The sequence below is a fragment of the Hypanus sabinus genome, chromosome 16 (assembly GCF_030144855.1).
Source record: "Hypanus sabinus isolate sHypSab1 chromosome 16, sHypSab1.hap1, whole genome shotgun sequence".
NCBI classification, from domain to species: Eukaryota; Metazoa; Chordata; class Chondrichthyes; order Myliobatiformes; family Dasyatidae; genus Hypanus; species Hypanus sabinus.
Window position 1 is genome coordinate 20,809,573 of NC_082721.1, and position 21,585 is coordinate 20,831,157.

Sequence of the window (21,585 nt, forward strand, 5' to 3'; positions counted from 1 at the left end):
AAGCACAAATTTTACTTTAAGTTTTTTTGCCCTCTCGATTAGTACAAGGACATAACATAATCCATAAATTTTTTCTAGGGCTGACTAATGTTCTCCTCTCACACTAGGCAAACGCTCAGCAGCATCCTTAATGTCTCGATGATACTTGCTGTAACTCACATTTGCCAGTTTTGTAGTTCTCAGCTGATTTCAAAACAAGAATGGAGCAAACCATCTGGGACCAAATGTTGCATTTTCGTAAACAAGCACATTCAAAGAATAATCTGACGCACATTTGTCCGGTTTGCTACCCTCCTTGCAGCTTGCCTCCGTGAGCTACCTCTCTGCTGCAGTGCATTTGTTCAAGGTGGAAGAATTCATTTGTCCTCATTAAAAATCTAAAAGTGTATGACATGGAAAGAGGCCATCCAGCCCATTTTCTCAATGTCAGCTGATTGCTTTGTAATGCTTCACAGCAAACAACAGTTCCAGGAGTGATGCTACTTCCTTCACTTCTCCTAGTTAGTGTCCATGCTTGTTAGAGAAACCTGAATGTTGACCGCAAGCGGGGTATAAATTTGCACTGATTACCACATTCATCTGTTCCTATTAGCACACTTTTCAGCACTGTTTCATTCCCAGAAGAGACCCTGGCCAAGTTTTCGCCAACATTTGTTCAGATCAGAGCCATTAAGGTCTGTAGCACTAGTCCGAGTGATAGGTCAACCAGGATTAGCTCATGGCCTAATTAATTATGCTTAAATATTGTCTTCCAATAAGCAAAGTTGTTGACAAGCTTCAGGGTACAGTAACAAAGCTCTTCAATCCATTAATAGCTTAGCCAATTCATGAAACCGTGGACTAAAGATAATCTGACACCGCTCACACATAGTGTCAGATTTTCTGCCAGGTCCCTGACCTATAAGACATTCAACAGCGCTATCCAAAGAAAACTGAATGTGGTTTGCTGGAAAAGAGGAGGCCAAAACAAATTAAAGCAGGCCAGCCCATCCATTTAATGTCAATTTGTCCATCCCTGGAGCTCTACTAATAAGGGCATTGAGTGACAAATGTGTCATACAACAGATGATCGGTTTTGCTTGTCCGGTGGATGGAGGGGAAAGCAGCAATGTACATCCACTCCTCTAGGCTACTGAACACATACATAGGTTTAACTCGGCCTCGATTTTAAGAGGAGTCAGTGCCATTTACATGGAAGACTGTATATACTGATGGCAAAATGGCCAGGCAAAGTGGACACAACTGGGCAATTCTATCAGTCCTATTGACCACATTATTATTAATCACAAAGGTTCATTTTCATCATGACTGTTCTCCACTTACTGCCTTTGTCTGGGATAATTACCCTCCTTTTATTCAGAAAAGTAGTTGCAGTTTATTTTCTTTAAGCTGTAAATAATTTTTGAGGAAAGGCTTTATTAAATAAATACTGTAAGCCCAGTTATACAGCATGCCTTAGCTCTAACACATTGCCTGATGCAGTATTATCTATAAATAATGTAAAACAGACCACTGCCATTGCTGTAACAGCTGTGAAAAAATAAGGCAAATAGACGTTTAAAATGTTCACCTTATTTTTTTCCAAGGGTGCCCTAAACTAAAACCATATTCATACAGTAGTATGAAAAGTCTGTTACATGGCTGCATATGAATTGAGCTCAAGTTGCCTCAACCCAAGTCCTTATGAATACAAGAATTGCATTGTGGAAAGTAACTTGGCATTCGGTGGTGATCTGAATCAAACAGGCAGCAATTCCTAATGAGAGAGAGAAAATAAACTTGTCCGCCTGGTTCAATAAAAGGGTGTTATCCACAGTGGGTAGATTCAGATAGCAGCTGAACTTAAGTTGGGTAGAAATTAGGGAGTACTTTATTTCTCTCTATCTAGCATTGATGTGCTTAATGCCAAGGAAAGATTGAAGAGTTCCATTTTTTCCATACAAACGTGTTTCATTTTGAAAATTACATAACTAAATAAATAGAGCATTATAACAAACAATAATAATAGAGCTTTGGTCTTTTGCTTTTATTTCTTCCAAAGATACAGTATCACTACTTCTACTTACCCCTAAATCTCTAACCCATTTTTTTCTCTTTCAGCACTTTTGTTGCTTTTGACTGCAACATGGAAGTGAAATAATGAATCAGCAATACATTCAGAACCATCAACTTTCTAATAAATAGAGCAGGAATTGCTGTCAATAACCCACTTTGTAATCTCTTTTAAACAGGAAAAGACAGTTTCATTCTTTCCTTCATGTTCCCTGTTAATAAAACAATTGAAACCCTGAATCAGAATTTAAGATAAATTATAAGCTTATTTCAGCCACTGCATAAAATGGCGTGAAATTTGCATTTTGTTTTTGTACTCAGTGGACATTTTATGTAATTAAAATATTATCTTCAATTAGTGCCAAAGTCACGAGCTCCTTGTAACCTAAGGAAAATTAGTAGAGGAAGGGAAACGCTGTGCCAATCTGTGCATAGGAAACAGTGAACAGGGTTTGTGCTCAAATTATTCTGTAATGCTTCCCCCTCACCCAATTTCTCCAACCCATCTCCAAACGCTTCGACCCAATGGCTGTCCTGCCAAAACTTCACTGCAGCTCCCCACCCTTCTCCAACCTGAATTTAAATACCCCTTTCATTTTGGCACATTACATTGTATAAACCCCAATTGCTTCACCCCTCTTCTGGTACAGACTTAAACATCTTGGTAAGGAATGTGTTCCGGAGGACGCTCTCAGCAACTCTAACTACATCTATGAATCCTATCAGTTAAATTACATAGGGCACCAAAATTATTTTTAAAAGGTTTAAATTCACATAAATTAAAGAAAAACTATGGCATTCAATTGTAGCTTCTTCATGTTGTCGAGAAGGCATGTAAAAAGCTTCACAGTTCCAACAAGTATATACTTTGTGAGTTATGCCACATTGGCCTGGACTGAACTTATTTAAGCTAACAATGAAATAATCCTTGAATTGCGCACAGGAAACAGGATTTCAGTCAAAGTAAGATAGTATACTGTGGTTGCACTGAAAATAATTAATTCAACCAGCAAGCTGGTAAGTTTCTTCCTTGCAAGTGAAGTCAGTTCCCCAAATGTGCCATAGAAATGTCTGCTTACAGGTGACAGCTTCTACATACTGGTGTCACCGAAAAGGGGAATCATTTTTAAAACCTGCTTTTCCCCATTCATTTTTAAAACCTGTTTTTCCCCATTCCTCCTCCCCAAGAGAAATTTTCAGTGCATTAGAATCACGAGTACAAAAGAAGCATTCTATGTTAAACAACCGATGACACCCAATTAATTGCTCCCTTTGTTTAAGCAGGCACTCCTATATGACAACATTATACTTTAAAATATTAGGTGGTTAGCAGACTTTCTGTATAGCCATCCATAACTTAATAGGGACAAAGTGTAACACAGCACTGTTTTAAGTGTAAAACAGCTCTGTTGCTAGGAAGACCATGGAAAAAGCATTTAAAATAAGATGAGATTTGGGGTGCCACTTTAGGCAAAGGTTTAGTTGTTTCTTCCAAAAAAGCACGTGCTCTCTGCCAAACACAAAATATTATTAACATTGTTGTATGTACATACATACATTTATCCACAGTGAATGGCATAAAAGCAAACATTCCACTCAGTGCAACAATATCAATTTAAATATTTCATTACAAAAAATTATACATGTTTTAAAGTTTGCAAATCCCACTTGCTGTGAAGCAGAATTTTAAAGAAAAACAATTCAGACAAATCTTCAACTTGTCTTTTGAATGACACAGAATGATACAGAAATTTCAAAGTCAGCGTAAAACATCCCCCCCCCCCCCCCCCAGCTGAAGAAATTCCCTGTTCCTTTACTGAAGAGCCTGCTTGTCCTGGAATTGTTACCTGTCGAGTGCCACATAAAACCATACGAATATTTTTAGTCATTGGTTGGTAATCAGTGGGCGACAGGGAGCTTCTTAAAAATTGCACAACAGGTAATGTTGCATTCGCTGTATGTCCCTCGGGTGCTTATTATCTGCAAACAAAAATATATAATTAATATTATAAATTTGTCATTTTGTAGTTTGTATTTAAATAGCTGTGACTTGTCCAACGCAACTAGATTCAGAAACAAAAATCTTAGATGCTTAAAAAAAGGGTCAAGATTAAATGGTCATTGCACAGAAACAAATCAGAATTCTACTTCCATTTCCACAACTTATCTAATTAATGTAACAGCACTGGTTGTTAAATGTAAGAATGGATGCAGTCCAATTATAAACATAATGGGCTGCGTATAACATTATGGAAAGATGAAAATGATGCTTGGAGGATTATCCAGGCTGTCAGCTGGGCTTGTCGGCAACTGGTTACAAGCTTGCTTTGCGCTGGTTACAATCCTGCAGGAATAGCGCGACTTAGACAATGCTAACTTAACACTAAAGGCACTTTCATTATTAAAATAGCAATGATATCTGCCTACAAGATTGCAACATAACACAGACTTCCCATCTCAAATATAATGGTTCAATAAAATAAGAAAACATTCAGCTAAGCAGTATTTTTAAACATTTTCTTTTACAATGGGTGCAACAACACTGCATGCACTATTAAAGGGAGTCATGTAAAAAACTGTGATCATGCAACAAACAAGTTGAGATTTAAGCAGGACTATAAAAGACAGCAATAAAGTATAAATCTGAGCTGAAGAGGGAAAAATCAAGTGAATGAAGTTACCAAGAATAAGTCAAGTTTATATAATCTTTCAGTAAAAGTAATTCCATTTTAAGCAGTGGACCCTGCAATGAATGATCAGGAAAGAGATCATTTAAAGTAAAAAGCCCTGATTTTATCTGAATAAAAACAAAAAATAATAGGAACATGCACTTTCTGGAAATAAAGACTTACTATTCTACACATACACTTTTGCCATAAACTCAATGTACTCCTAACCAGACACAGAGTGACCCTTCCCTATGTCTCTCTTCCTCAGTTACTATTCAATTCAGCTGTTTCCAGAGAGCTGCATCAATGCTTTTCAGAATCAGGTATTATTAGCCTGTGCCAGTATCCTTTCTAAGCAGTGAATCGACTTTTGTAAAGGCAGGGATGGGGCAACTCTAGCTACTCGGATGTTCAGCTCAAGGCAGCTTTCAGACTGGAGACTGGTTCATTTTGCACTCTTGAAATAGGAAGTGCAAAGCTGCTGGAGGAAACAAATGAAAAATGATTAATCACAGAAAATCTTTGTAATTAATTTAACTCCATTTAATGTAATAATTTTTACAATTTATTCATATAGTGACGGACACATCAAGGAGAGCACTTACTGTCCATCTTTAATTACTATCGATTGGTTGATCATTTCTGAATATGAGCTGCCAGAGGAAGGAGGCAGGTATATTTAAAAAGCAGTTGTATAAGTACATGGATAGGAAACGTTTAGGGATATGGACCAATCAGAACTAGTTTAGATTAGAAACAGTAGGCACAGACCAGATGGGCCAAGAGGCCAATTTGTGTTGTTAGAGTACGATGCAAGAGTCAATCATATTGCTCTGTATAGGTGTAGAGCAGGAGCTCCCAACATTTTTTACACCTCAGAACCCTACCATCAACCGAGGGGTCCGTGGACTCCAAACAGTGAACCTCTGGTCTGGGATCAGACACAGACCAGAGTGGGCAAAGACAAAGAATTTCCACCCTTCAAAAAGAATCTTAGCAAACCAATTTGTTTCTATGACAATCCAGTGGTTTCATGGCCACCACAATTAATACAAGCTCACAAAGGTAATTAACAATTTAAATTACAGAACTGCCTTGGCAGGATTTTAACTAGTGCCCCTAGTTCTGAATTGATAATGCTGCAATGCAACAATGGAGGGCTGTGTGGGAAGGAAGAGTTAGGTTGATCGTGTAGGTTAATAGGTCGGCTCAACATTGTGGGGCAAAGGGTCTGTACTGTGTGTAAAGTTCTATGTTACCATAGCATTGTGATAAGATTATTTGACACGTATCCAATGACCTGGATCATTTATCAGGCGATAGTACTTTGAGTCATGTAATTGTAGGGAGTGAATTTAAATTTAAACATTCAATTTGAAACAAAATAACAATAGCACCAGTAACTAGACAGTTGCAGAAATCAACCTGGTTTACGACTGTCCTTCAGAAAAGGTAATTTACCATTTCTACGTGGTCTTGTCTGCAAGGCCAACTCCAGAACCACTGCACTGCCTCCTCAGCTGAGCAGCAACTAGAGTTGGATAACAAACAATAGCCTTGCCAGTTTTATCTACATACCATAAACATACAAAGTAAACAGTTAAAACACTTTGTTCTAGGTCAAAGTGGTTGAACATCTGTCCCTGAATGAATATAGGATTTTAAATCACATTGAATGCCAAAAACTATATCCAGAAGTCCAGAGGGTTCAGTTGCAGATAGCTGGGAAAGCAAGCTGTTGGATGTACTCACTTGAGCAAACTATCCCAAGTGAGATGATCAAGTCTTTCCTCCTAGAGTAGGGGTTCCCAACTATTTTTTTTTAATGCCCCGGATCAATACTATTAAGCAAGGGGTCCATGAACCTCAAATTGGGAACCTCTGTCCCAGAGAGTGCAGGATACATAGATGAAAAAAAAGATGCTTTCTATGACTTTAGGATACAGTTTCCTGGGATGGTGGGGTGGCAATGACACAACTTCAGTTAAAGGCCCCTTATCAATTCTGACTGTTGCTTTATAAAATAGATTAAGGCTTCTGATTTCACATCAGTCAATCATTAACGGTCTAAGTGGGCAAGATCATTAGTTCACATATTTTCCCCTTTTGTTGAAAGCACAGAGGTTACTTCCATTTAAACAGCAAACACCAACACTGCTATCAAGAGAGCTTGTTTATTTAACCTGCTGCTCTCCATTTCAGAGTTAAAACCTGGCACCAACTTATTCTTTTTTTACTCCAGTCTTCCAAGCACAAGACTCTTGTGGTGAGAAACTGAAGGCTGTGGTAAATTTCTTCAGAAGCCTCCCTTCCTTGATAGGCAACTCCTCATAGGGGAAGCTGTCTACACTTTCTACAATCTCTTTGGGGTGATGGTGTTGTAAAGCAGAAGCAAACTGGAAGAGGATCCCTGTTTTGTGGATATGAGTTGTTAGGTCCATTCTCTTATATGATTCAGTAAATTAGGCAATAATGACTTGAGCAGCTTCCAAACATAAACAAATGCAAGCCACCATCTGCATACCGCAGTTTAATTTCTTTTAACAGATGGTGGTGAATCTGTGGAAGGTATTGCCACAAATGGATGTGGAGGCCAAGTCAATGGGTATATTTAAAACAGAGATTGATAGGTTCTTGATTAGTAACAGCATCAAATGTGACAAGGAGAAGCCAGGTGAATGGGATTGAGTGGGAAAATAAATCAGCTATGATCAAATGGCAGAATGGCCTAATTCTGCTCCTCTGGCTCATCACCTTAACTACTGAAGATGAAGCATGGGGGGTGGGAGGATTCCAATTCAAGCTGTCATGAATTTGCTGTAATGCCTGGATATTCTTGTCAAAGCAGTCCTGATATTTTCTGAGAACTTCAGGAGTGCTAATTACAATGGATTTTGAGGCAGTCTAGATGTCATGGTCATTCTTCTTGGTTGCAAGTTGTCAGCTTATCCATGGGAGTTAGCATTGCAGGGTCTTTATAGCCTTTTTATGGTGACTTTCTTGTCACATTCTATTGCTGCCATTATTTTGGGTCAAGGTTAATGAAAATACCTCTTGTCTGGAGATTATGGACAGGTGTCAGGGCTAGGGCAGGGGTGAGACAGTGGGTTATATTGATATCATATTTGATGTTCAATTCGCTGACAAAACAGGAATTGATTATGACAAGGCTATGCTCCAGGTATTTTGATATGAGCACTCCATCCAAGTTATTTTTCCCCTACTCCCTCTTGCCAAATCATGTCTTATCAAAGGATTATAATTTTTCTGATCTTATCACTGAAAGCTGCCGAGAATATCAGGATTGTTATGGCAAGCCAAGAGGTGGCGATGGATCGGTATATAGGAGGGAAATTGAAAATCTGGCTGACTGGTGCTACCACACCAACCTCTTACTCAATGTCAGTAAGACCAAGGAGCTGATTATTGAATTCAGAAGGAGGAAATCAGAGGTCCATGAGCCAGTCCTCATTGGGGGAATCAGAGGTGGAGAGGGTCAGCTACTTTTAAATTCCTCGGCGTATTCATTTCAGACAACCTGTCCTAGGCCTAGCTACAAAGAAAACACGAAGTTCCTAGACTTCCTTAGAAGTTTACAAAGATTCAACATGACATCTGAAGCTTTGACAAACTTCTATAGATATGTTGGGGAGAGTATATCGACTGGCTGCATCACAACCTGGTATGGAAACACGAATGCCTTGAATGGAAAATCCTGAAAAAAGTAGTGGATACAGTCCAGTCCATCACGGGTAAAGCCGTCCCCATCATTGAACATATTTACATGGAGTATTGTTGCAGAAAAAAAGAATTCATCATCATAGACACACCCCCACACAGTTCACACTCTTTTCTCACTGGTGCTATCAGAAAGGAGACACAGGAGCCTCAGGACCCACAACACCAGGTGGGCAGCCCAGTAGCACAGTGGTTAGCATGACACTTTACAGTATCGGCAACCTGGGTTCAATTCCCGCTGCTGCCTGTAAGGAGTTTGTACATTCTCCCTGTGACCATGTGGGTTTCCTCCAGGTGCTCTGGTTCCCTCCAACAGTCCAAAGACGTACTGGTCAGTAGTTTAATTGGTCATTGTAAATTGCTCCATGTTTAGGTTGTGTTTAAGTCGGGGGATTGCTGGGCGGTGAGCTTCGAAGGGCTATTCTGCGGTGTATCTCAATAAAATAAATAAACAAACTGCCAGGGTCTTGAACCAAAGGGAATAACTTCACTCAACATCACTTCCCCCAATCACTGAAACGTTCCCACAAACTATGGACTCACTTTTAAGGGCTTTTCATCTCATGTTTTTGATATTTATTGCTTATTATTATTATTTCTTTTTGTATTTGCAGTTTGCTGTCTTTTGCACACTGGTTGAACATCCAGTTGGTGTGGTCTTTCATTGGTTCTATTATGGTTATTATTCAATTATTGATTGAGTAGGCTTGCAAGAAAATTAATCTCAGGTTTCTAAACAGTGGCATATATGTTATTTGAACAAGGATGTTGCTCTCTGGAATGTGAGGCTGGAGCACAAGTCTGGGTTCAATTCCTACCGCTTCCTGTAAGGAACTTTTAATGTTCTCCCCGTTACCGTGCGTGTTTCCTCCCACAATCCAAAGACTTACTGGTTGGTAGGTTAATTGGTCATTGTAAATTGCCCCATGATTAGGCTAGGTGGTTGCTATGCAGCATGACTTGAAGGGCCGGAAGGGCCTACTCCTCATGATACACAGGTCAACCTTCTATAATCCAGGACCATTGGGACCTGAGGAGTGCCGGATTAGTGAAAATGCTGAATTACAGAAGGATCACATTAAGCAATAGCTAACCGCCTCATCATACCTTTAAAACATCATGTAAATCAGTACAAGTTAGATAATAATGAAACAGAAATACTAAATGAGAAGTGAAATTTTAATAAAGTAATATACTGTACAGGCACAGATAAAATAAAAGGTACAGGTAAATGTACAGGAATTAACTTATACAGAACAGTTGAGCTTCTAAAGTGAGACGTTTACTATACCTTCAGGCAAAGTTACATGTCTGCAAGTGTGGGGTTGTTAGGATTATCAACATCTTCATCTTGAAAAATGAGTGAGGCATCAGGAACTGGTGCTGAAACTGGCACAATAGTTTCTGCAAAAATGTTGATGTTAGTGGCAGCACATCTGGGTGAGCAGAAGCAGAAGTCGGAAAAAGGTCTTCTATATCCCACATTTCCTGTGACTGCCAGGCCACCGGAGATTCGGCACTGGGCTCTTCCCTCTTCACTTGCAGTTACTGAGTTACATTAGTTTCTTTTCCTCCGCTTAGTAATGTGCTTAAATTCAGTGGGTCTGATCTGAGGTCGTAGGCAGGAGAGAACAGTGCTAGTCAGGCAACGCTGGAGGACGGTGCGTGTCTGCTGGCAGCTGGGCAAGAAAGCCGACTGATCCAGCATGCGCCAGCTCTCCTGCTGTTGGTGGGTGAGACGGCTGGGTGCCGAGTGGCCGCGCCTCATGCAAATGATATTAATAAATGCAGGAAAACAAGCAGGAATCGCCTGTCTGTGCTTACAAGAGCGCGCCAACACGTGAACAGATCTAGCGCAACCAAAACAATGCGCAGCAGATTGGTAGGGTGGCCCGGGAAATTTGAAATTACAGTTGCACAGAAAATTTGAAATCAGTGCTGGATTATCGAAGGAACCGGATTACAGGTGGACAGATTAGTGAAAGCCAACCGTATCATAATAAATAGCTTCCAGGATGACCTGCCATACTGATGACCATAGTGTGCAGGTTGCTAGAACCAACTCAATGGTCATTTATCCTACAGAGGAAGTTGCTGAGATACTTCACCAGCTCATTCGTCGTAGCAAAGCTCACCCCATGAAGACAACTAGTCACTGTATTTTTAAGCTGCCCATCTCCTGTCCACATCTCATACAAGATGGCAATGTCAATGGCAAAGCTCTTGGGGTATGATAACTGGGCATCAAGTCAGGTCTGTTATAATTGGAATGTTCTTACAGTAAACTCTTATTGATCCAGTAATTATGCATCCAGAATTCTCATGCGACCAGCAACAAATTTCAAAGAATATTTAAGTTTTTTTCAAATTTTATTTGCTAAAACATAGATTTTAATTTGAAGCTGATGAAATACCATTAGAGTACTCTGCACAGCTAATAAATTACTCTGGCCTTTATACATTTAGAATTGAGTGATTTGAGTTTAAGTGGAAGCCTGGCCCAGATTAACTACCACTTACACTAAAATCTATTAATCTGAAATATCAAAGTCAATATATTACCTACAAGAGATTTTGTTTTTATGAACATAAACTCAATTAATTTTATTCGAAGCATTATTCAAAATATTGTTTTGGTATATACACAAGGGCAGTGCAGTTACAGGCTGATTAGAAGCAAAGTCTTCTTTGAAGATTAGGCACTTCATGTGATAGCAGGCATAGACATTCATTTGATTATTGCTGTGTTTCACCTTAATTTATATAATTGCAGTGTAAAACATTATTTAAAAGGGTGAGGAGATAATATATAGCTTGGCAATTTATTCATAGATTTATGCAGAGAATACTAATGTGTGATTTACAGTATTTTTCCAGAATTCTCATGCAACCTACATGTACATGGAACCAGCACCACATTCCCCATGGTTAGCAAATATCTGAGAGTATACTATACTTCATGAAGTCATTTGAAAATATAAAGGCAACCATTTGGCCCACAAGTCCATGCCAGCTATCAGAGCAATCCTATCAACCCATGAAAGCATGGGTAATCATCTTTTACTCACTTGCTTATCTATTTCCCCAACTGGCTTACCACCCACCTAGACTAGAGGCATCTTACAGTTACCATCTGTAAATCCTTTGGTTATATGGAAAGAAAACAGTGTTTCTAGGAGAAGCAGACAGTTTTGAATCTGGGTTTGACTTGTGAAGCAGCAGCATCGTCTGCCAAGATACTGTATGCTTCACATACGCACACATCCATGAGGAGCCTAATGTTTCAGATCCTAGGCAAAAGTGATTCTTACACAGCAGGGTAGCCATTGCACATCAGCTGCCACATGAACTTGGTAGAGTGGGGGTCTTGATTCTGTAGCAAGGTGGATCCAAGATAACAGGAAATCAAGCTCATGACACTGGCTTTAAATCAGGTGAACTTGCATGTCAGCACCCATCGATGTATACACTCTTTCGCTCCAAGCATCTCCTGCAGGAACAGCAGCAGGCATCATAAGATGCTGGGGGCTGTGAAGTCTTCATACTTTACAACTAATAGACTCTTTATAAGAAATAGAATAATTTTGAAGTTTAACTGGATTATAATAGTGTAATTGCAGCAGCCAATTTACACACAACAAGATCCTGCACAGCTATACATTGAAAGTTTTGTTGTTTTAAAAATGCAAGTTGAAGATACTGGGAAGATGCCTATGCACTTTCAACCGTGTCTGAGATCTTTCATGTTCATCCAGCGGAATGGACTCAGTTTAACAAGTCATTCAAAATGTGACACTTCTGACAAAGCATCAGACTGCTAAAAATATCAGCTTATTTTAAATGTTCAATTCTAATGAGATCTTGAAAAGAAGCAAACATGATTCAGTGGCTAGACAGTTATTTTGAACCAAAGGAAACAGAAAATTTGGGTGAGAAATGAAACACTAATCGTGTACAAGCATTTGAAAGCCTGGAATTCCCTGCTAAAATCTACTGAAACCCAAGCATTAGACAATTTACAAAATGCACAAATTTGATGAAAGGACCTTTAAATAGAACGTACAAAAAAGCTTGATTTGACCACAGCATCTGCTGTGTACTTTGTGTTTACCTTTAAATAGAAACCTCTTACTGAAGAACATTAATTTGAATTCACATCAGTGCAAGCTGCTCTATGCAGCCATTTCCAAATAGGCTTTTGTGACTTCAAATCTCGAAGGTAGGAGAGGGAAGAGCAGTGGGAAATCTTTACTAAAGAGGCACGTGTGATTTTCAAAAGAAAACTTTCATAGAGACTAAACACTAATTAAATTCTGAGGGACTGAAATCCCCAATAATCAACTTAATGAGATTTTCTATTACCAGCTGAGTGACAAAGGAAAGGTAATGGCACAGAACTTCCAGGCAAAATAATGAGGAGCTTAATGTGCATACCATTCTTCTGTAAAAGACTAGAATGACATGGAAGAGATACCCATCAACTGGACTCAACTCCCTGTCTGGACATTTTATTTTATTTAGAGATACAGCACAGTAACAGATCCTTCCAGCTCAACAAGCCTATGCCGCTCAATTACACCCATGTGACCACTTAACCTACTAACCTGTAGGTCTTTGGAAAGTGGAAGGAAACTGAAGTGTCTAGAGCGGGGGTCGGCAACCCGCGGCTCCGGAGCCACATGTGGCTCTTTTACGTCTGTGCTGCGGCTCCCTGTTGCTTTGGGAAATAATTGGTTGTGGCGACCCTTTTCCTGGCACATCCGAACCGACTCACTATTAGATAGCCTACGGGGGTTTGCGAGCACAGAGCTTTGGAGCCTCTGCGCCATGGGGGGCAGGTTGAGGGAGGCTTAAAAGTGAGGCTGAAGATTTCGAATAAAGTTTTTTCCTTCGACTGCAGTTACCGACTCCGTGTCGTAATTTTAGCGCTGCGTGTAGCACACCGCTACATGGTCAGTATTTAATTAAAATGTATTTTATGTTAGTTTGTTAGTTTTTGAAATGTAATTCTAAATTTGAAGATTATGGTGATCTTGTACAATCTAAATAAGACGTTGTGGCGACCCATTTCCTGACACATCCGAACCGGCTCACAATTAGCCAGCGTTCAGGCTAAGGGAGATAGCCTACGGGGGTTTGTGAGTACGTGCCTTTTGCAGCATCCGCGCCCATGGGGGGCGGGTTGAGGGAGGCTTAAAAGCAAGGCTGTTTAGTTCGAATAAAGCTATCTTTGACTGCAGTTTACTGACTGCGTGTAGCAAACGCTACAACGTGTTTTTATCGCTGGCTGTCCAGAGGGGAGGTGCTGAAACGCTTTGTCGCGTGTCTGGAAGAAGAGAAAACTTTCCTGGGCAGCAAAGGGCTCACCTTTCCTGAGCTGGAACAGCCAGAGTGGCTGGAAAAGCTACACTTCATGGTAGACATGACAGCGCACCTGAACACGCTGAACACAGCTCTTCAACGGGGTAAGGACGTACAGCCCTGCACATGTTGGAGGATGTTTTGGCATTCGAGCGCAAGTTGACGTTGCTTGCCAGAGATTTACAGAAAGGCACATTGTCTCACTTCCCCAATTTGAGAGAGTTCAAACAAGGTCACGACATGATAAATTCGGAGTATTTACATTCTGCAATCATCGCAATGCAAACATCGTTTGGGAAACGCTTCTGTGAGTTCAGAGAGGAAAAAAACACATTATCCTTCCCGGTCACTCCCCTAAGCATCGATCCATCCCTACTGAATACGACTGCATTGTCAGGTGTGAGTCAACCTGAACAAGTATGATAAATATTTTAATTGCCTATTATTTTACGTATATTCATATGTTTTCATTGTTCAGTGAAATAGTCCTTTTATTTTTCAGGTTGACAGCTGGCTGACGTTATTTTTGGTTTGCTGCTGGCGGCAAATTCAAGTTTGGCGTTTTTCATAAATACAAGAAGGACTCAAATAGACGTTGAGTATTTTACTTAAAAGTAACCTTCAACCCAATGTCTTTTTTTTCGGAGTTCAAAATGTTTTTGTTGCATGCAGAAATGTAATTTCGTTTTCTCTGCAGGAGTTCATCAATTTCATAAATGCAACACATTATAGTTTGTTTATACATAGCATAAAGGCAAAACAAAACGTTGTATGCAGTGTTATTTCATTTTAAATGTCAAACGGGTTTTGCGGCTCCCAGTGTTTTCTTTTCTGTGGGAAACGGGTCCAAGTGGCTCTTTCGGTGGTAAAGGTTGCTGACCCCTGGTCTAGAGGAAACCCATGTGCTCATAGGGAGAATGTACAAATTCCTTACAAACAGCAGCACTGTCTTGCTTTCCATTGCAAAATCAGGGCACAGAACTATCATCTTTATTACTTACTGCAAAAATCATTTTTTTGCTAAAAAAAGATTAGTTTTGCTGTATTCAGCAAGCAACCATTTAAATTTGATAAACAAAGTGGATAAATGCAAGTTTTGCTTATCATGCAAAATTGAAAGATGACAAATAGGTAGAGCAGGTTTCCTCAAACATAAAGGACAACTATACAACCCTGCTTCTTTCAGTCTTTTCTCCTATATTTTTTGGACTTTTAAAAACCCACTACATTAAACTCTTCCTCCTCTTCTTTTGTATTAATTATATTGCTTACATTCTTCATATACATGCGTAAAAGTCTTTACGTTACATCTCCGTCTAAACGTGCAATTTATAGTAATTTATTATAAATACTCCAAGTCCTCTGCATTCTGAGCCTGTCCTTTTGTGTGTGCTCTCTCCTCAGTTCAATTTATTCCCCTCTCAATCACACATTAACATTCAGATAAACATGCATGGATATTTAGAAAAGGGATCGTTGAGAAATTGGGAAAGGCATTTTGTTAATGGGAATAAGGTGGGGTGCAAAATGTAACAGCTAGGATTGTGAAAAGCAAAGGACAGAACACTTATCAAACTCACAGCAGAGAAGTGGAGCGTATCTTGAAGAATTTGGAATGGTTGGAAGTCAGCAAGTTTGTGAGGCAGTGTAGTTAACGCTCCTATAAAGGTTGAAAGAGAAAGTAAAACAGAGTTTCAACTATTACAGAAGATCAAATATCTGTGTGTTAAGCTGAGCATTTACTATTTCTTTATGACAGTGCTGAATGGCAAGAGAAGATTAATACATGTAAAACAGCACACTTCCCACTTTAGGCATTCAATATCTTCAGCAAACTCTATCTAGTTAGCTTAAAAAAAGTAAGATAGTTTGTGAATCACGTTCTACTCTGTCCAAACGACAAGACCTCTTCTCAGTATCTGATAGCCTCTTAGACTGTGAAATCCATGGCAAATATTTGCAAAAGGTCCATGGATCAAAGTAGGATTGGATCAAGCTCTCTAGAATCACTTCACAACATTCTAAGTCATAAATGAAAAATGTATATTCCCTTATTTTGCCAAATTGAGAGCAAGAGTGATCCTTAGCTAAATTTACCCTTCTATCCTCAAAAAGGCAGGTGCAGTATGAAATCACCAACAATAAATAGAAGGAAATATGCCACTTCACCACCATTATCAAAAACACTACAGTCATGCAACTGACCAGATTTCAAAAGTTCAATTTAACGTCATTGAATTATATACAATATACATCTTGATATGCTTTTTCTTTGCAAACATCCATGAAAACAGAGAAGTGTCCCAAAGAATGAATAACAGTTAAACTTGAGAACCCCAAAGTACCCCTTTGTATGTAAGCGGCAGCGAGCACCAATTCTCCCTCCCCCACCACCGGCAAAAAAAAACAAGCATCATCACCACCACGGAGCACAAGTGTGAGTGAGGTAATAGCAAAGGCAAAGACACAGACTTGCAGTTACCCCAAAGACTTCACATTTCATCCAGCATTTGGCAAGCCACAGGTTCTCTCTCTCCCCCTAACAACGGAGAGGGAAGTGTCCCTCATTTTCACAGCAATTTTAAATACATTTTCGGACATTATAAAATTTATTTTTAAGATGTTATCAAAAATTGAGCGTAGGTGGTCAGCTTTTGGTCAAAGATCATTATTTTGCCCATTTAGTCTCAAACTTTCAAAATACCTACATCACATTTAAGAAATTACTTTTCATTAAAATTTGCTCAACATAACCACCTGGCAACCAGTTGACTAATACCCAACTTAACAAGATGTGCAACTTGTTGTCCATGCTCCCTGTAAAACAACTTTGTAGTACTCTTATAAACAGTTTATTTAAAAACCTTTAACTCATCATGACTGAATTTCTACCTTGGCTGACCAGGAAAAATTGTTCTGGGTTTAACTATATGTTCATCTGCAAGGTCCTTTCTGTAATTGTAGTTTACCATGGACATTTTGTGCAGGGCAGTGAGTTGCAATGGGTTCACTACTCTCCTCTGCATTGATATGAGCTTTGGATCAGAAGGAGGAATGTATATTAATTGTAATGACTCACGTCATCAAAAATTCTGCAATTCTTAAATGAAAGAGGCCAGTTTAAAAGTTTCATTTATTCAAATAAAAAGTTGTCTCTAACCATTTATTTTATATTTGTTTAATATACTCAGTCTTAAAAGTGTGAGAGATGAGAAGACTTCAAAATATATAAGCACACCCCAAATACATGAAAAGTTAACTCTTTTAGGGTTCAAAAGCTGATGAACAAAGTCATGGAATTCAACAGATGTGGACTGGGCACAGCACATCACCCTAATCAGCATCAACAACAAAACATCACCTCCTCATGCTCTTTGCTTCAAATAATGTTGTATCATCATCATCTGTGTCCATTGGAGCCATCTCCACGTGATCATCAAAGGAGGACAGCAACCCATACTTCTTCCTTTGACTTTTCTTTAACCTAAAAAGCAAAACAAAATTGCTCTTAAAAATGTATTATTTTTTCACTTTCTTCATTTAACAGTAATTAAAAATTATTTTTGTAAACCCAAGTCATAAATAAAGTGCAAGAAATGTTCAGTACATCAGTTAGTGTATTGGTATAACCTTTGTGGAAATTGTAAAGAAAAAAAACATGGTTTTAAGTTACAGACAGGGTAGGATGAAAAGGATGTAGGAAATACTTATGATGAGGTGAAACTAAGGTTGCCATGGGGATAGGCTGTAAATGAGGTCATCAGTTGGTTTGTTAATGAGGACAATTAGAGAAACAGAATCTGAAGAAAGGAAGATTAAGAGCAATGAAATGTGTGCAGAGTGAGAACGATAAGGAAAAAAGTCAAGATGCAGGAATGCATAGCCGTAGATCTAGCCATGCTAACAGACAGAGGAATATCAAGCCATGATTTGTAATTAATGATTTCAGCATTACTGGCCAGTTCTGCTTTAGACAAAGGTTTATTTATCAAAGGTCTGTGAGTTCTGGACAGTTGTGCGTAGGTCATCCAACTGCAGCATTAGCTCAGTTCTCTCTCAATAACCAGACCAGCTGAGTACTTTTATCAAGATAAAGCATGGGACAGACCCTTGCGCCCCACCGAGCTGTGTTACCCATCAACTTAACCCTAGCCTAATCACAGGGCAATTTACAATGACCAATTAATCTACTAACCAGCAAGTCTTTGGACTGTGGGAGAAACCAGAGCAACCTGAAGCACAGGGTGAGTATAAAAATACCACACAGAGGGCCCTACCAATGCCGACAAAAAGAGAAGAAAATGCTTTGCATTTGTAGAAAAAGAAACAAAGTCAGTATTTCGGTATCAAGATGCTATCAGAATGGGAAAGAATGGGAAAGAACTCATTTCTTTAAGTTGTTGAGTGAATGTTGGAAGAAGTTATTTGGAAGAACTCATTTATAGCTTATCCAGAATTGGATTTTTAACTTCAACCGCCTGAGCTGTAATAGAATTGTGCTACCCACTATGCTACCATGGCACCCCATACTATGGCATGTCCTGTCTCTTCACTTTGCAGCATTTATATTCCTTTCTGTTTTCACTCTTAAATGCCCTCATTTCGTAACTTTTACGGTCCCTTGTTCAAGTTCTCTTTCTGTCACACACTGCCTTCATTAATCCATAGACCAGATAACCTCATTTACAGTTCATCCCCATGGCAACCCTAGTCTGACTCACCGATATTCTCTTTGTCCTACTTGTTCTTCCAACATTCACTCTACAACTTAAAGAACTTAGTTTCCTTTCCCAGTTCTGATATTATGTCTTGGACCAGAAACATTGACTTTGTTTCTCTTTCTAGAAATGCGAAGCATTTTCTTTTTTGTTGCTGTTGTTACTGGTAGGATCATTTGTCAAGAAACACTCCCTTTTTGCAGATAAATATTAAATCTGGTTTACTGAACAGAAGGAACTAAAGTCAGATTCCTACTGCAACTTTAATACAATGGCGCACAATTTTATAAACAAGTTATGGCCAGACTGATCATCCAAATTTGTTGGCCTCTTATCCAAAAGTCTTGAGATTCTTGCAAGGTATTTGCAGATGTCAATCTACATGTTTCAATACTAAATGCACAAATTTCTGCACTAGAGAACTATCTTCTAATACAATCACTGGGAAATCTGGGAGTTCAATGACGGATTAAACCTGGCACAGACTTGGCAACTTCATTCATTTCAAAGGAGATGAATGGATTGAAACAGTTTTCAGATAATAGCTTAAAAAGTAGTATGCTAAGTTCATTTGATAGTTTAGGATGTTGATGTTTCATGTTTCTCCCCCATCCCTCACCTTCTTAAATGTATACTTAAATTCCAGACTTAAGCGTAATTTATCAAATATTCTCAATAAAACATTACCTGATCATTATTCACAGATACAAGAGGTACTGCAAATGCTGGAAATCTAGAGCAATACACACAATGTAGTGGAGGAGCTCAGCAGGTCAGGCAGCATAGATAGTTGGTAATAAATATTGAGAAATATATCTGACATAACCACTATATATACCTGAAATATAATCACTACGTATTAGCTATTTACTATACTATGTAATCACTTCTAGGTACTGAATATTAGTATGTATTATTTTACTAGACACATTTTGTTATGTGTTGTTTTCACTAGATACTTTGTACTCTCTTTGCTGCATATTATGGCACTTACAGAACACCTGTTCGTTTAGAAGCACTATTAGCTGAGATGTATCCCATGTATTACACTCAGCCTTTGTTTAGTACGAGATAAAGGTGGCAGACAGGATGCTGTGAGCAGGAATGTAATGTGAGGGAGGTTGTCTGGAAAACATAATCTTGGCCACGAATAAGGTCCTGATGCGAATGGGTGAAAAATAATGGTGACCGACCGAGAGCTAGGCAACAGCTATTGATTAGTTAATATATAGATGATATGCAATTATAAATTGATTGGGTATGCTGATGAAACCGAAATGTAACTGAGATAAGAAATTACTATAAAGAATGCTGTACACCGGAGCTCGGTGGGCTTTCGGTGACAAGTTCATCGATTGCCTCAGCCTTTGTTTGCAAATATAGGTTTAAACTTCTCAAAGAATTGTCTGCGTCTCCTGGTCATTTCAAGTAACCACGACAAAATTGGCGACCGCGGCAGGACTGGAAAGAGACCTGTGAAAAGGATTCGGCGGGTTGAGGCCGCTTCCCGGTCCCTCGAAAGCCCTCACAGAGCTAACAGAATTACGGGTGCACACAGAAAAAAGATAAGCGCTTTTTGTGACAATTTGGATTAAAATTCTGTTGGTTTTGGGGGTCTCGGGGACTCAGAGGTGTGTAGCAACTGCCGAAGGGTCTCTCCGATCCAAAGAATCTGGCAGAATTGAGGGTTTGACAGGAGGCTCAGAGGATTGATCGAGAACACTGCAGTGGGGGTAAGTACGAATAAGGTAACAAGAAGTTGAGTAAAGAAAATTCCACGTGGTGTTGGTAAATCCCTGTGGATACCGCTTCGCACAAAATGAAGGGCTGCACAGGCAGGGTAAGGAATAATAGAGTAAATCCCTGTGGATACCACTTCACACAAAACGAAGGGCTGAACGGGCAGGGAGAGTGAAGAGAAGCTTCTGTGAGTACTGCCCTAGGTTGAGGGCTGCTCGGACAGAACGGAACAGAAGGTATGAAGAATTTGATAAATTGCTTAAACACTGGTAAAATAAACTGTAGGGCTAGGTGTAAAGATAGGATCGGGGAAGTATTTGAACTGTGAGACTTTTAAGAAATAGTACCCAAGAGAAGGAGAAGAAAAAACCATGGCGGAAGAAAAAGGAACAGCAGTAGACACTCTGTGCAAGAAATTCCCGGTAAGTAGAGGTGAGATTACTGCAATTTCAGAGAAATGGGAAAAAAGAACCAAAAACCTGCGCACGAAATGGCCAAAAGAAGGGACATTCGATGTAAGCTTGTGTGAAGGGATGGAAGCACTAATTAAAAATCATAAACCAAACGATAAGTCCAAGAAAAGGGAGGAAAGGAGAGAGCAGGAGATGGAAGTATTGAAACTTTTTAGGATGGAGGGAGAGAGATTGAGAAAGACAGGCAGGATATTGATAATAAACGAAAAAAGACAAAAGGGAACAGGAAAAACAGTCGGGTGATGGAGAGGAAAAACCTAACAGAAGCCCGGCTTCAGCTCTATACCCGGATCTGAAAGAAGTAGAAAGAGCCCCTCCCTATAATGAGCAGGGAACACCCAAGCAATGCCCCATGATATCAGGAACAGTAAGCCTGCAGGGGGAAGTAGAGGTCTGGGACCCTGAGGAGGAAGGAAGGAAATATGAGAGGGTGAGAGAGGTGCTGAAGAACGAGATAGAGGGAGAAAGGATAGAAGGGAGATGGAAAGAGAAGTGGAAAGGCTACAGAAGCAGAGAGAGGAGGGATTTTGAGGAGTATCGGTTATACTGTAGAGACAGACAGACTAGAAGAGAACAGGAATCATCTAGACAGCAAGAATGGAGTGAGTTGAGAGGAAGTTGGAGGAAGGTAGGAGACGAGGGTTTGGAAGAAATACGAGAGAGGACGGAGAAGCAGATATTGGAGATGGAAGAGGGGACTAGAGTGGAGAAGGAGCAAGGAAGGTATACCCCAGGAAGGTATGAGTGGCAGACAGTAGTACTAGGGCCAGCAATAGATAAAGAACCAAGTGAGGAAGGAAGCTTGATTACATGGAACGGGGAGAAGGAAATGCT

At 39.5% G+C, this 21,585-nt stretch overlaps 1 protein-coding gene across 2 annotated transcripts in view; it reads right to left on the reverse strand.

The window, feature by feature from the left end:
- Positions 1 to 1,180: 1,180 nt before the first annotated feature.
- fam174c (family with sequence similarity 174 member C) overlaps positions 1,181 to 21,585 on the reverse strand; it is a 42,686-nt gene continuing 22,281 nt past the window's right edge. The window contains exons 2-4 of one of the 2 annotated variants that reach the window (XM_059991233.1): positions 17,182 to 17,304; positions 15,401 to 15,480; positions 1,181 to 4,032 (exon numbers count right to left, since the gene is read on the reverse strand). In XM_059991233.1, the coding sequence (XP_059847216.1) occupies positions 15,447 to 15,480; positions 17,182 to 17,304 (157 nt within the window). In that variant the 3' untranslated portion in view covers positions 1,181 to 4,032; positions 15,401 to 15,446. The remainder of the gene's footprint in view (positions 4,033 to 15,400; positions 15,481 to 17,181; positions 17,305 to 21,585) is intronic. The other variant, XM_059991234.1, reaches the window with a different exon arrangement.